Source organism: Rhinoderma darwinii, chromosome 7 (genome assembly GCF_050947455.1).
Source record: "Rhinoderma darwinii isolate aRhiDar2 chromosome 7, aRhiDar2.hap1, whole genome shotgun sequence".
Classification (NCBI taxonomy): Eukaryota; Metazoa; Chordata; class Amphibia; order Anura; family Rhinodermatidae; genus Rhinoderma; species Rhinoderma darwinii.
In genome coordinates, this window is record NC_134693.1 from 60,798,725 (window position 1) to 60,815,202 (window position 16,478).

The 16,478-nt window shown below is 41.4% G+C and overlaps 1 protein-coding gene across 1 annotated transcript in view; it reads right to left on the reverse strand.

Moving 5' to 3' along the window:
- Positions 1 to 16,478, reverse strand: part of CDC73 (cell division cycle 73) — a 77,770-nt gene that overhangs the window by 23,716 nt on the left and 37,576 nt on the right. The window contains exon 10 of the mRNA XM_075833432.1: positions 3,462 to 3,526. Coding sequence (XP_075689547.1) covers positions 3,462 to 3,526 — 65 coding nt within the window. The remainder of the gene's footprint in view (positions 1 to 3,461; positions 3,527 to 16,478) is intronic.

Consider the following 16,478-nt stretch of genomic DNA (forward strand, 5'->3'; position numbering starts at 1 on the left):
CTTGCAGGTTACCCAGCTATAAGAATCTTCACCAAATTTCTACGGCTTAAACATTTTTTTTCTAATAGTGAAAGGGTTATTTCCATCTCAGAGTAGATAGTCATTCATACTTCTGGTCACCTCATAACGCAGCGGCTGGAGCCCAGCAACAGTGGGGGGTAAGTAGGACGGGGGTCAAGGAGCCCTGTTCTATAGATAGGTGCGGGTCCCAGAGGTGGTAATTTCCACAGAAATGCTTCTGGAACAGATTCTAAGGCCATGTTCACACCACATTTTTTTGCTTCCTATTGAAAGGTACTATTTAATTTTTGGGGTCAAATTTATCTTTAAAACAGAATGAAACTGGACACAAATGATACAGGGTTTTTTTTCTGTCCTGTTAAAGAACAAACCAAAAGGATTTTTTTTTTTTTTTAACAATAAAAAAAAAAGTCAATGGCAACATGATATGCATCCGTTTTTTTAAAAAAAGTACCGTTCGTTCTAATCTTTATAAAAAATAAAAAGTACCTTTCAAAAGCATGCAAAAAAAAAACAAAAAAAAAACAAAACAGCAGTGTGAACAGAGCACAACATGGTTTTTCCTCGACAAATTTATTTGCCCTTGAAGTCAATAGGAGAGAACTCAAGACAGAAAAATTCCATGGCTCGATAAAACGCAGCGTGTGCAATGGATTTTTAATTTGCCAGAATAACCACAATGTGTGAACAATCCTGCAGCAGAACATGTACGGAAAACTAAATAGTCTAGGATAAGAGAAATATAAAAAAGGGGGAAAAATGGACTCAACCTTCTGTTCTTTCAAACCACTATGAATCAAGCTGCGATCATAACCATCACTAAAGCTGAAACCTGAACAAAAGAAAAGTGGATAGGTTGCCCGTAGCAACCAATTAAATTCCAGCGCTTAGTTTTCAGAGCTCTTTGGGAAACGTCATGCCTGGTTGGTTGCTATTGTCAACCCTTCTACTTTTTTTCCCCACTTGTTTAGATAAATCCTCCTAACTGTTCTTTACTAAGCCGGCAGTAAATGTCCTCCGTAGACAAAGGCGAAGGACATAATTTTACATAGAAGGAAGGAATATCAATTTTGCATTACTTCTTGGTATCGGTCACTTCACCCAGAGGTGGATACATCTGTATGCAGACCAGAGAATCCTCTGCCAAGTAAACACACGTCGGAAATGTTGCAGATTTTACTTGCGGATTTGCACAGGTAAAATCTGCAGCGGATTACAGTAACAGACAAATCAATGAGATTTTACAAAATCTGATCAACATGCAATGCAAAATTACACATGCAGAATTTGACTTGGTGTGGATTTTAGAGAGACTGTCACCAGATTATAAGTGCCCTATCTCCTACATAACGTGATCGGCGCTGTAATGTAGAAGTGTTTTTTATTGTGAAAAACGATCCATTTTGAGCAAGTTATGCACAATTTTAGTTTTATGCTAATTACTTGAATAGACAACTTGGCGTGTTTTTACTTTTTTACCAACTGGACTTTGTACAGAGAAGTGTATGACGCTGACCAATCAGCGTCATACACTTCTCTCCATTCATTTTTAGCAGTACTCGCAACACCGCATGATCTCGCGAGATCATGCTGTGCAGTCACATACTCCCATATTAACTTTACCGAAGTGTCTTGAGAGTGAATAGACATCGCCTCCAGTCGGAACGCGATGTCTATTCAACACTCCAGAAACTTCGGTAAGGTTTCTGTGAATGAGAGCACACGAGCTAGCGAGACTTGGTCTTTTCAGCTTAGGGGCAGGTTCTGGATGAGGTTTCCCCTTTTAGGGCAGTAGTTCTGTGGTTATGTCACAGGGATATTGACTAGTTTCTGGTTCGGGGCTTAATGGGGACAGTGGACGTGTCCCCCTGAACACATAGTAACCAGTGGTGAATACCTTTGAAGTCCCATCTCACTGAATGGGTGGGATTGAACCATTTACCTTTTGTTATTTTTAAATCACACTGTATCAGATCACTATATCCGATATACATCTACAATCCTACTGAACTCTTTTAGTGAATTCACCATGGCAACTTCTCTGGCAGAGAGTTCCATGGTCCCACTGCTTTTACTGCAAAAAAAAAATCCCCATCTATGTTTGTGTAGAAACCTTCTTTCCTCTAGTCGTAGAGAATGCCACCCTTATTCTAGTAATAGTCCTAAACGAAATAACCCTAATTTTAATTATCCTTCTGAGAACTGAAGTCCACCAATTCCATTTATTACTTTAGTTGACTGCACTTGGAGCCACTCAAGCTCTACTAGGTCTTTGTGCACTGGTGCCCAAAACTATACACAATACCCATTGTGACGTCTTGCTAGAAATGTATAAAGCGGTAGAACAATGTGCTCGTCCTCTGCATCTATGCACCTTGATCTTATTTGCCTTGGCAGGAGCTGCCTGACACTGGTTGCTACGGCTAAAGGCCCATTAACATAGGCGTGTTATCGGCTGAAGAAACGTTCTTACGAATACTCTTTCCCGATTATTGGCCCAAGTAAACAGGGCAGTGATCAGACGACAAACAAACGCTCGTTAATAACCACCCTGTTATCCATCACTGAGCCAGTTACTTACACACATTTTCTCCCAGTCCCAGCATTCTCATTTTATGTACCAATCTTTTAAGTGGCACAGTATCTAATGCTTTGGAAAAATCAAAACATAAGACATCCAATGACTTACCCAGGTCCAGTCTAGCGCAAATCTTCTCATAGAAGCTGATCAGATTATTTTGATAGGACTGATCCCACAAACCCATGCCGATATAGAGTTATGCCTTTATTCTCATTAAGATACTCCAGGATTGGATCTCTAAGAAAATCTTCAAACATTGTACCCACAATACCGGTGAAATTTCCCGACCTATAGTTTGCCGTCTGACTTTTTGTCCCCTGTGCAAACACAATCCTCACTTTCTAAAAGAGGTCATTACCGTTCATCTTCCTATCAAGAACACAAGTCCCAAAATATTTTTTGCCGAAAGGAAACTTATTAATTAGAGCTAGTGTATCACCTAATTTCAGCAGCATGTCATTGTAGGGCCTAGAATAATTTAATCGGAGAAGCGCACAGAAGGAATAAAAACGCACAATTAAAATGCAGCACTGCACCTACAGAAAAAATATTCTTATAGCATCACGTTCCTAAACGGTGGTACATAAAGATTGAGAAAAACAGTGAAATTCTGCAAACCTGTGATAATAGCCCCATGCATTTCCAGTTCTTTTTACAAGGGTTATTATTACGTGCGCATAAACAACCACCCCTTCTGCAGTTGAAATAATAGACCTATAGAAAACTGTAGCAAGAAAGCCCAGGAACAGTTAAGAAATACAAATATAAAAAGCAGAAACATTTCAGCATCTTCATAATTAACAAGACTCGTAATGCTTAAAATTCTATTTTTCGGCAAAATTAACTCGGTCAAACTTACAGTCACAGATTTCAGTGTCATTCCATGGTATGTTCCCATAGTGTCAATTTTAAAGCCTTCCGTTTCTGCAAAAGAAAAAAAAATTACACAATGTAAAGAGGTTCTTGTGTGTTTTTTATTTTATAAAGAAGACACAAAAAAGAGACGCAGATCCAAAAGCAATGCTGTAACCGCTTTAAAGAAAAAAAAACTTATACTATAGCTATTTTTTTTTTTTTCTAACCCGGCTACACAGAGTTGAGCACAATACTAAGGGAAAATTAAGAGTTACGAAACAAAACTCCATTCTCAACACTGTACTCCATTAAAGTGCATGTATTGCCAGAAAATGATCTGGTTTAAAAGGGTTTTGACATAATCCATATTTATCACCTATCCTGTGGATAGGTGATAAATATTTGATTGGTGGGGGTCCGACTGCTGGAACCCGCACCGATCACGAGAGCCCCATAGGAATGGAGCGGAAGTGTGCATGCTTATCCATCGCTTCATTCATTCGGCTGCTGAAGATGGCGCTTGGCAGACACATAAAAATTAGAGCAGTGATCGAGAAAGCGCACGACTGCTTCATTCATATAGGGCTCCCAGGATCGGCGAGGTTAGCCCATTCTCGTGTTCGGTGGGGGTCCAGCAGTCTGACCCCAAATGATCATATGAATACCGCTGAAAGTTTTTGTTAAACTATTTTTTCCCATGTAACTATCGATATTAAAAACAATTAGTAACATCTTGCAGTTTTCACGCTGGCCACCGAGCTTCACAATAGACTGACACTTCCTGATCTGTAGAGATCAGTCATCACATTACCATCATAGGCAGGATTACAATGAAAGGTAACCAATATATAGAAAATACCATTGACAATAGGTGGACGGGACAACTCACCTCCTCCCCCCTCTCTCTCTGCACAGGTCACACAATACTTTCCCATTGAAGTAAAAGGGGCAGATGTACTACGGTGTCTAGAAATTGTCAAGAAATGCGCCAAATTGATGCAATTTTAGACGTTTGCACCTCATTACACATTTTAGAAACATTCCAAAACAGGGCTGTCAACTTCTGAAAAGGGGAGTGGCTTAAAATATGCCAATGTGTGCACCAAAATTTAGTGCCAGGTTTTGGGTTTTTTTCCCAAGTAAGCCAAAATCAAAATTGGAGAGAAAAAACCCTCTAAAAATGTCTAACAGATCATGCAAAATGTGCCAAAATGATCAAGTAACACAAACCAATTTGATAAACTGGGCGCATTTTGTGCCTGCCCGGCCTAAGTTTACACGGTCTAACAGAATTAGTAAATGTGGGCCAATGAGTCATCCATGTGATAGCTGTAAGGCTACATCCACACGACAGTGAAAAACGGCTCCAATGGAAGTCAATAGATCCGTTTTTACAGGCCGTTTTTTAGGAAACAATCCTTATAACAGCCGGTAAAAACGGATCCTGGCCATCCATGGACTCCCCATACACAGCACTACTTTGAGCGCTGAGCGCGGAGAAGGCCTTGACATTATGGTCCATATAAGGACATCAAATTCAGGGCTTTCAACAATGAAATCCCCGGCCAGAGCATCGCAAGATCTCTGGCCGGGGACTTCAGTCTTGTAGATCGCACGCCCCTGTCTGAAGATAGCAAACCCCCCTGTGAAACAGAGATGATGCAACGTTTCAGCTGCTTAACCCCTTAAGGACGCAGGCTTGTTTTGGCCTTAAGGCTCAGAGCCCATTTTTTAAATCTGACATATTTCACTTTATATGGTAATAACGTCGGCATGCTTAAACCTATCCAAGCGATTCTGAGATTGTTTTCTCTTGACACATTGGGCTTCATGTTCGTGGTAAAATTTGGTCGATATATTCAGTGTTCATTGGTGAAAAATTGCCACATTTTGAGAAAATTTGGAAAAAGTAGCATTTTTCAGAATTTGCTTGTAAAACAGACTGTTACACCACTCAAAATAGTTACTAGTTCACATTTCCCATAAGTCTACTTTAGATTGGCATCGTTTTTTGAACACTCTTATTTTTCTTGGACGTTACAAGGCTTAGAACATAAACAGCAATTTCTCATATTTTTAAGAAAATTTCAAAAGCCTTTTTTTTAAGGTACATGTTCAGTTCTGAAGTGGCTTTGAGGGGCCTATGTATTATAAACCCTGATAAAACACCCCATTTTAAAAACTAGACCCCTCAAAGTATTCAAAACAGCATTTAGAAAGTTTTTTAACCCTTCAGGCATTTCACAAGAATTAAAGCAAAGTGGAGGTGACATTTGCACAATTCATTTTTTTTCTGTAACACAGAAGGTTTTACCAGAGAAACACTACTAAATATGTATTGTCCAGATTCTGCAGTTTTTAGAAATGTCCCACATGTGGCTTTAGTGCGCTCGTGGACTAAAACACCAGCCCCAGAAGCAAAGAAGCACCTAGTGCATTTTGAGGCCTCTTTTTTATTAGAATATATTATAGGCAGCATGCCAGGTTTGAAGAGGTGTTGAGGTGCCAAAACAGTAGGAATCCCCCAATAGTGACCCCATTTTGGAAACTGCACCCCTCAAGGAATTCATTTATGGTTGTGGTTACCATTTTGACCTCACAGTTTTTTCACAGAACCTATTTGAATTGGGCTGTGAAATTAAAAAAAATGTAATTTTTTCCAATATGATATAATTTTTTTATCAAAATTTCTTATTTTCACAGGGAACAAAATACCCCATTTTGTTGCCCAATTTGTCCTCAGTGCGGCAATACCCCATTTGTGGTGATAAACTGCCGTTTGGGCCTATGGGAGGGCTCAGAAGGAAAAGAGCGCTATGTGTTTGTTGGAGTCCAGATTTTGCTGGATTGGTTTTCGGGTGCCATGTCGCATTTGCAGAGCCCCAGAGGTATCAAAGCAATGGAAACCCACCAGAAGTGACCCCATTTTGGAAACTACACCCCTCAAGGAATTCATTTATGGGTAATGTGACCATTTAGACACCATAGTTTCTTCACAGAACTTATTTTAATTGGGCTGGGAATTAAAACAAAAAATGTTTTCCAATAATATGTAGTTTTGGCTGAAAATTTCTTATTTTCACAATAAATAAAATACCCCATTCTGTTGCCCCATTTGTGGTGATAAACTGCCGTTTGGGCCCATGGGAGGGCTCATGTATGCAGAAGCCCCTGAGGTACCAGTACAGTTGAAACCCGCAAGAAGTGACCCCGTTATAAAAACGACACCCTTAAGGCATTCATCTAGAGGTGTAGTGAGCATTTTGACCGGAGACATACACCCCATAAACTGTAATGTGGGTTCTCCCGGGTACGGCAATACCCTCAATGTGGCTGTTATCAGCTGCCTGGGCACACAGCAGGGCTCAGAAGGGAAAGATGAGGGGCATAAGCTGTGCGGAGTGCATCAGGGTAAGTAAAATTGGGGTAAATTATAAACCAAGGGATGTATGATCAATTTTAAAACACTCTTTCATACAGAGCTCTGGTTTTTCGGGACACGCGTCGCATTGTTATATTGTGTCCTCCCTTATCCCCCTCTTATAGCAGACTTTGCACCTCTTTTGACTTTTTCCCTTCTTGCCAGTTTGGGGAACTTCTCCTGGAAAGTGTTGCCCTGGTACGATGTGTGTGGCCCCGCTTCCAGAAGTACTGGGTGCCTCCCCCCCTTCCTGGTCCCTAAAGATTAGGTTCTTGATAATCACCTCTTGAAATTCCAGGAAAGTTCCCCTCTGGCCTGTACATCGACGTAGCACGTACACATTGTACAATGCCATCTGTATGATGTGCACGGCCAGCTTCTTATACCACACCGCATGGCGCTGTAGGGCTTCAGGACTTGATCTGACAAGTCCACCCCTCCCATGTACCTATTGTAGTCCAGGATGCAGTCTGGTTTGGGGGTCTCTGTACTGGTACCTCGTACAGGTACATGGGTACTGGTGTGGCATCTCCCTTGTCTTGTACTTGACACACAATATGTTGCTGCTGGATTGTGCCCTGCTCTCACACCTTCTTGTTTGCCCTGCAGAGTCTTAGGGAGGCCTCTCAGATTTCTTCTAGCAGTGCCGCATGCCGCAGGACTTCTGGGAGTGAGGCAGTTGAAGAGTGGGATGCTGGTATAAAAATTATCCAGGTAGAGGTGGTAACCCTGGTCCAGCCGTGGGTGCACCAAATCCCACACAATTTTTGCATTAACTCCCAGTAAGGGGGGGGGGGCATTATGGGGGTTGACTACTGGTGTCCTTCCCTTTATATATCCTAAATTTGTATGTATACCCTGATGCACTCTCGCACAGCTTATACATCTTCACGCCATACCTTGCCTTCTTACCCGGCAGGTACTCGTGGAATTGAACCCTCCCTTTAAAATCTACCAAGGACTCATCAATAGAAATACACTTCTCGGGGGTGAATGCTTGGGAAAACCGGGCACTGAAACGGTCTAATAGGGGTCTACGTTTATACAAACGGTCAAAACTGGGGTCATCTCGGGGTGGGCACGGCTCATTATCAGTATAATGTAAGAAGCGAAGTATTGCCTCATTTATTTATTTTTTTAGGTTCCAGTTCAGTTCTGAAGTTGCTTTGAGGGGCCCATATATTAGAAACCCCTATCAAACACCCCATTTTAGAAACTAGACCCCTCAAAGTATTCACAACAGCATTTAGAAAGTTTATGAACCCTTTAGGTGTTTTTCACGGGAATTTAGAGCAAAGTAGAGGTGAAATTTAAATATTTTTTTTTTGGTCAGAAAATCCTCTTTATACCATTTTTTCTATAACACAAAAGGATTTATCACAGAAATGCAACTTAATACGTATTGCCCGGATCCTGCAGTTTTGAGAAATATCCCACATGTGGCCCTAGTGCGGTAATGGACTGAAGCACCGGCCTCCGAAGCAAAGGAGCACCTAGTGGATTTTGGGGCCTCCTTTTTATTAGGCACCATGTCCGGTTTGAAGAGGTCTTGTGCTGCCAAAACAGTGGAAACCCCCAAAAGTGACCCCATTTTGGAAACTAGACCCCTTGAGGAATTCATTGCAGTTTTCTTGGGGTGCATGCGACTTTTTGATCAGTTTTTAAGTGGCGTGGTGACTAAAAAACAGCAATTCTACTATTGTTTTTTTATTCTATTTTTTTTACAGAGTTAACCGTGCGCTATAAATGACACATTGACTTTATTCTGCGGGGCGATACGATTACGGCGATACCAGATGTTTATAGTTTTTTTAAGTCTTATGGCGTTTGCACAATAAAAGACTTTTTGTAAAAAATCATTCACTTTTTGTGTTGCCTTATTCTAAGAGCCAGAACCGTTTTATTTTTCCATCAATAAAACCGTGCGAGGACTTATTTTTTGTGTAACGAACTGTAGTTTCGATCAGGACCATTTTTAGGCACATGCGACTTTTTGATCTCTTTTTATTCCATTTTTTGGGAGGTGAAGTGACCAAACAATTGTGATTCTGGTACGGTTTATTATTATGTTCTTTTACGGCGTTCACTGCGCGGGATAAACAAAATAATTTTGTAGTTCAGGCCGTTACGGATGCGGCGATACCAATTATGTATAGTTTGTTTATATATTTTTATTAATAATAAAGGACTGATAAGGGAAAAAGGGGGATTTTGACTTTTATTACTTTTATTTTCTTATTTTTACACATCTTTTTTTAACTTTATTAATTTGTCCCACTAGGGGACTTGAGGGCAGGAGGCCCTGATCGCTATTCTAATACACTGCACTAAGCTGTTAGTTCCAGGATGGGACTACGCATGCGTGCAGCTCTCTTCATTCTGTCGTATGGGAGTTCAAGAGGCTCTGTCACCAGATTCTCAAATCCCTATCTCCTATTGCATGTGATCGGCGCTGCAATGTAGAGAACAGTAACGTTTTTGTTTTTTGTTTTTGAAAAACGATCATTTTTGGCCAAGTTATGAGCAATTTTATATTTATGCAAATGAGCTTTGAAATGGACAACTGGGCGTGTTTTTTTTTTCATATTTCCAACTGGGCGTGTTTTTTTTTTTCATATTTCCAACTGGGCGTGTTTTTTTTTCATATTTCCAACTGGGCGTGTTTTTTTTTTCATATTTCCAACTGGGCGTGTATTGTGTTTTTACCAACTGGGCGTGTATTGTGTTTTTACCAACTGGGCGTGTATTGTGTTTTTACCAACTGGGCGTGTATTGTGTTTTTACCAACTGGGCGTGTATTGTGTTTTTACCAACTGGGCGTGTATTGTGTTTTTACCAACTGGGCGTGTATTGTGTTTTTACCAACTGGGCGTGTATTGTGTTTTTACCAACTGGGCGTGTATTGTGTTTTTACCAACTGGGCGTGTATTGTGTTTTTACCAACTGGGCGTGTATTGTGTTTTTACCAACTGGGCGTGTATTGTGTTTTTACCAACTGGGCGTGTATTGTGTTTTTACCAACTGGGCGTGTATTGTGTTTTTACCAACTGGGCGTGTATTGTGTTTTTACCAACTGGGCGTGTATTGTGTTTTTACCAACTGGGCGTGTATTGTGTTTTTACCAACTGGGCGTGTATTGTGTTTTTACCAACTGGGCGTGTATTGTGTTTTTACCAACTGGGCGTGTATTGTGTTTTTACCAACTGGGCGTGTATTGTGTTTTTACCAACTGGGCGTGTATTGTGTTTTTACCAACTGGGCGTGTATTGTGTTTTTACCAACTGGGCGTGTATTGTGTTTTTACCAACTGGGCGTGTATTGTGTTTTTACCAACTGGGCGTGTATTGTGTTTTTACCAACTGGGCGTGTATTGTGTTTTTACCAACTGGGCGTGTATTGTGTTTTTACCAACTGGGCGTTGTGAATACAAGTGTATGACGCTGACGAATCAGCATCATACACTTCTCATCGTTCCCACCCAGCTTCTTTCACTGCAGAAATACAGCGTGACGTCACCCACAGGTCCTTCAACCTTGTCGTCGGGAGTTGTAGTATTACAACTGATGGAGTAGCGAAGGGTGTTTTCCCCTGATCTAGGATATATTATAAATGCTTTATGTCTGACTAATAGGGAGTCTATGGTTTTGGACGACATCTTGAAGCATACGGGGGTACGTGGGGGGGGGGGGGGGGGAGTGTTGAAATGAAGTGAGCTACACTACATATAGTAATAAGCATGAGGCGGCACTCTACCCGATTCTATTAAAAAAAGATCATGCGAGTCGATTGAGGACTAAACACAGCGCCGCTCCTGTCCATGGTCAGGTGATCATCTCAGTGTGACTAAGCTGCAATACCAGACACCACCCATGCACAGGAGAGGCGCTGTTTCTGAAAGCAGTCATGTTTTTGGAAACCTCAAAACCCCCTTAACATATGCTGCCACCTTCCCGTCAGCCCCGTTCTGAAATTAAGGATTTCACTTACAGGGAGCATTGATGTCCTGGTTTAAAGCGCTCTCTACTGCTCTGATCTGAGTGGCTTCAATAAGAGAATACAGGTACAACAAATATGGCTGCCATCTCAGCTCCCACGGGGCTCTCCACAACTCTGAATGGCCACTCGACATTTAAAAATTGCCATGTATAGCATCACTATATGACTAAGTAGATTTGCTCTTCAGGACCCTAGAAAAGCTGGGTGACCGCTGTAATGTGGGTCATGTTGGGTATTTTTCATTTTCCCCTTATATGACTTGGCCTCACAGACTCAGACAATCCACGGGGCTGAGATCTGATGATAAAGGCGCATTTACTGTTACTTTATACGGAAAATCCATTTACCGAAGATGTGGTTTCATATTTTGCAAATCCATCATCAGATCTCAGCCCCGTGCTGCAGTTCCCTACACAGAGGGTGGCCGAGGAACCACTGTGCAGAATAAAACAGTGAAGGAGACGCAGAACTAAAATCAGCACTGTGGCTGCTTTGTTCTCAGGATTAGAAGGGGTTGGACTCCCACTAATTATAAAGGGATGGCATGTCCTAGCGATATGCCATCACGTTATAAGATGGGACAAACCCTTTAACTCCTTAAGGACGCAGCCTAGTTTTGGCCTTAAGGCTCAGAGCCCATTTTTCAAATCTGACATATTTCACTTTATGTGGTAATAAAGTCGGAATGCTTAAACCTACCCAAGCGATTCTGAGATTGTTTTCTCGTGACACATTGGGCTTCATGTTCGTGGTAAAATTTGGTCGATATATTCAGTGTTTATTGGTGAAAAATGTAGAGAAAATTTTGAAAAAATAGCATTTTTCAGAATTCAAAATGCATCTGCTTGTAAAACAGACGGTTATACCACCCAAAATAGTTACTAGTTCACATTTCCCATATGTCTACTTTAGATTGGCATCGTTTTTTGAACATTCTTTTATTTTTCTTGGACATTACAAGGCTTAGAACATAAACAGCAATTTCTCATATTTTTAAGAAAATTTCAAAAGCCTTTTTTTTAAGGTACATGTTCAGTTCTGAAGTGGCTTTGTGGGGCCTATGTATTAGAAACCCTGATAAAACACCCCATTTTAAAAACTAGACCCCCTCAAAGTATTCAAAACAGCATTTAGAAAGTTTAACCCTTCAGGCATTTCACAGGAATTAAAGCAAAGTGGAGGTGAAATTTGCAAATTTCATTTTTCTTGCCGAATTTCTATTCTATTCATTTTTTTTTCTGTAACAGAGAAGGTTTTACCAGAGAAACACTACTAAATATGTATTGTCCAGATTCTGCAGTTTTTAGAAATGTCCCACATGTGGCCCTACTGCGCTCGTGGACTAAAACACAAGCCCTAGAAGCAAAGAAGCACCTAGTGCATTTTGAGGCCTCTTTTTTTATTAGAATATATTTTAGGCAGCATGCCAGGTTTGAAGAGGTGTTGAGGTGCCAAAACGGTAGGAATCCCCCAAAAGTGACCCCATTATGGAAACTACACCCCTCAAGGAATTCATTTATGGTTGTTAGCATTTTGACCACACAGTTTTTTCACAGCACCTATTTCAATTGGGCTGTGACATTAAAAAAATGAAATTTTTTCCAATAAGATGTAATTTTTTATCAAAATTTCTTAATTTCACAGGGAAAAAAAAATACTCAATTTTGTTGCCCAATTTCTCCTGAGTGCAGCAATACCCCATTTGTGGCAATAAACTGCCGTTTGGGCCCATGGGAGGCCTCAGAAGGGAAGGAGCGCTGTGTGTTCTTTGGAGTACAGATTTTGCTGGTTTGGTTTTCGGGTGGCATGTCGCATTTGCAGAGCCCCAGAGGTATCAAAGCAATGGAAACCCACCAGAAGTGACCCCATTTTGGAAACTACACCCCTCAAGGAATTCATTTATGGGTGTTGTGACCATTTTGACCCCATAGTTTTTTCACATAACTTATTTGAATTGGGCTGGGAATGAAAACAAAATTATTTTTTTCAAATATGTCGTTTTGGCTGAAAATTTCTTATTTTCACAAGAAACAAAATACCCCATTCTGTTGCGCAATTTGTTCTGAGTGCCGCAATACCCCATTTGTTGTGATAAACTGCCGTTTGGGCCCATGGGAGGGCTCAGAAGGAAAGGACCACCATTTGGCCTACTGGGGATTTTCTAGTGCGAAGTCATGTATGCAGAAGCACCTGAGGTACCAGTACAGTTGAAACCCGCAAGAAGTGACCACGTTTTAAAAACGACACCCTTAAGGCCTTCATCTAGAGGTGTAGTGAGCATTTTGACCGGAGACCTACACCCCATAAACTGTAATGTGGGTTCTCCCGGGTATGGCAATAACCTACATGTGGCTGTTATCAGCTGCCTGGGCATACAGCAGGGCTCAGAGGGGAAAGACGAGGGGGATAAGCTGTGCGGAGTGCATTAGGGTAAGTAAAATTGGGGTAAATTATAAACCAAGGGATGTATGATTAATTTTAAAACACTTTCATACAGAGCTCTGGTTAGTCGGGACACGTGTCACATTGATATATTGTGTCATCCCTTATCGCCCTCTTATAGCAGACGTTGCACCTCTTTTGACTTTTTCCCTTCTTGCCAGTTTGGGGAACTTCTCCTGGAAAGTGTTGCCGCCCTGGTACGATGCGTGTGGCCCCGCTTCCAGAAGTACTGGGTGCCCCCCCTTCTTGGTCCCTAAAGATTAGGTTCTTGATAATCACCTCTTGAAATTCCAGGAAAGTTCCCGTCTGGCCTGCACATCGACGTAGCACGTACACATTGTACAATGCCATCTGTATGATGTGCACGGCCAGCTTCTTATACCACACCGCATGGCGCTGTAGGGCTTCAGGATTTGATCTTACAAGTCCATCCCTCCCATGTACCTATTGTAGTCCAGTATGCAGTCTGGTTTGGGGGTGGCCTTTCCTTCATATATCCTAAACCTGTAGGTATACCCTGATGCACTCTCGCACAGCTTATACATCTTCACACCATACCTTGCCCTCTTACCCGGCAGGTACTCGCGGAATTGAACCCTCCCTTTAAAATGTACCAGGGACTCATCAATAGAAATACACTTCTCGGGGGTGTATGCTTGGAAAAACCGGGCACTGGAACGGTCTAATAGGGGTCTCCGTTTATACAAACGGTCAAAACTGGGGTCATCTCGGGGTGGGCACGGCTCATTATCAGTATAATGTAAGAAGCGAAGTATTGCCTCATATATTTATTTTTTTAGGTTCCTGTTCAGTTCTGAAGTTGCTTTGAGGGGCCCATATATTAGAAACCCCTATGAAACATCCCATTTTAGAAACTAGACCCCTCAAAGTATTCACAACAGCATTTAGAAAGTTTATGAACCCTTTAGCTGTTTCACAGGAATGTAGAGCAAAGTAGAGGTGAAATTTACATTTTTTTTTTTTTTGTCAGAAAATCCTCTTTATATCATTTTTTTTATAACACAAAAGGATTTATCAGAGAAACGCAACTCAATACTTATTGCCCAGATTCTGCAGTTTTGAGAAATGTCCCACATGTGGCCCTAGTGCGGTAATGGACTGAAGCACCGGCCTCCGAAGCAAAGGAGCACCTAGCGGATTTTGAGGCCTCTTTTTTATTAGGCACCATGTCCGGTTTGAAGAGGTCTTGTGGTGCCAAAACATTGGGAACCCCCCAAAAGTGACCCCAATTTGGAAACTAGACCCCTTGAGGAATCCATTGTAGTTTTCTTGGGGTGCATGTGGCTTTTTGATCAGTTTTTATTCTATTTTTAGGTGGCGTGGTGACTAAAAAACAGCAATTCTACTATTGTTTTTTTATTTTTTTGTTTTTTACAGCGTTCACCGTGCGCTATAAATGACATATTCACTTTATTCTGCGGGGCGATACGATTACGGCGATACCAGATATTTATAGGTTTTTTTTATGTCTTATGGCGTTTGCACAATAAAATACATTTTGTAAACAATCATTCACTTTTTGTGTTACCTTATTCTAAGAGCCAGAACTTTTTTATTTTTCAATCAATAAAGCCGTGCGAGGACTTATTTTTTGCGTAACGAACTGTAGTTTCGATCAGGACCATTTTTAGGCACATGCGACTTTTTGATCTCTTTTTATTCCATTTTTTGGGAGGTGAAGTGACCAAACAATTGTGATTGTGGTTCGGTTTATTATTATTTTCTTTTACAGCGTTCACCGTGCGGGATAAATAACTAAATATTTTTGTAGTTCAGGCCGTTACGGACGCGGCGATACCAATTATGTATAGTTTATTTGTTTGTTTATATATTTTTATTAATAATAAATAACTGATAAGGGAAAAAGGGGGATTTTTACTTTTAAAACTTTTATTTTCTTATTTTTACACATCTTTTTTTAACTTTATTACTTTGTCCCACTAGGGGACTTGAGGGCAGGAGGCCCTGATCGCTATTCTAATACACTGCACTACATGTGTAGTGCAGTGTATTAGAGCTGTCAGCTACTCACTGACAGCAAGCATTGTTTGGTGTCCGGTTGCCATAGTCACCATCGCCGGCTGCTATCGCGTAGCAGGCCGGCGATGGCAGCTTAACCCCTAAAAAGCCGCGATCTCTATAGAACGCGGCTTTTAAGGGGTTAAATCAGCGGGGACACAGCGATCGGTCCCCGCTGTAGGAGCTGTGACAGCTGCTGTACGAGACAGCAGCTGTCACATCTCCTGTATGTGTCGGGAGGACGGCCGAAACGGCCGTTACTCCCGAGACGTACTATTAGGTCATGGCGCGCGAACGATACAGCTGCCATGACCTACTAGTACGTCCAGGAGCCGGAAGGGGTTAAAGGACAGGTGTCGCGAAAAAAAAATATATTTTATATCAATTTGCTTTTTGTGTTTTATTAAAATAAATTTTACTTGTGTGTGTTTTACTTTTTTTTTTCTTTTTCTTACTTTTACTTCTCTATGGGGGCTGCCGTTTTTTTTTTCATCTCTGTATGTGTCGATTAATGACACATACAGAGATGGAATACGGCACATACATCCCCATAGAGAATGCGAACGGGAGCCGTTCCATTCACTATGGTGTACGCCGTCTGTGTGGGAACGGCGCATGCTCCGCTCCCACACAGTCCAAAAGGAAGGTCTTCGGCCCAGCGACATCCGGCGCCATTTTCATGTGGACCGGAAGCCGCGGCCGGACAGTAAGATGACTACTTCCGGTCGCGGCTTCCGGACATGTGTTCAGAAGCAAGCACTAGGAGCGGACGTACCGGCGGCAGGAGCAGTTAAGTTATGTCTGTTCGTGTTTTAGTGTGTGATTACCACTGTATGTCAGCCTACTACACTGTGCATTCGCTCAAAAAATGGCGGCACACAGTGTAGGAGGTTTGAACATTCAACCCCCTCCTTTCTCCCGGCACTAGCCAGGATAAAGGAGGGGGATTAATTGAGCACACTAGAGCGAGTGTCTTCTCAAATTTTGCAGCATAAAGCAATGTGGTTACTTTACCACATGCCAATGCTGCAATTTTGGGAATTGCTCCCTCTAGTGACCAGCACATGGAAATGTTATAAATTAGAATCTAATTTATTATATTTCCTGACTTGTGAAAAAATT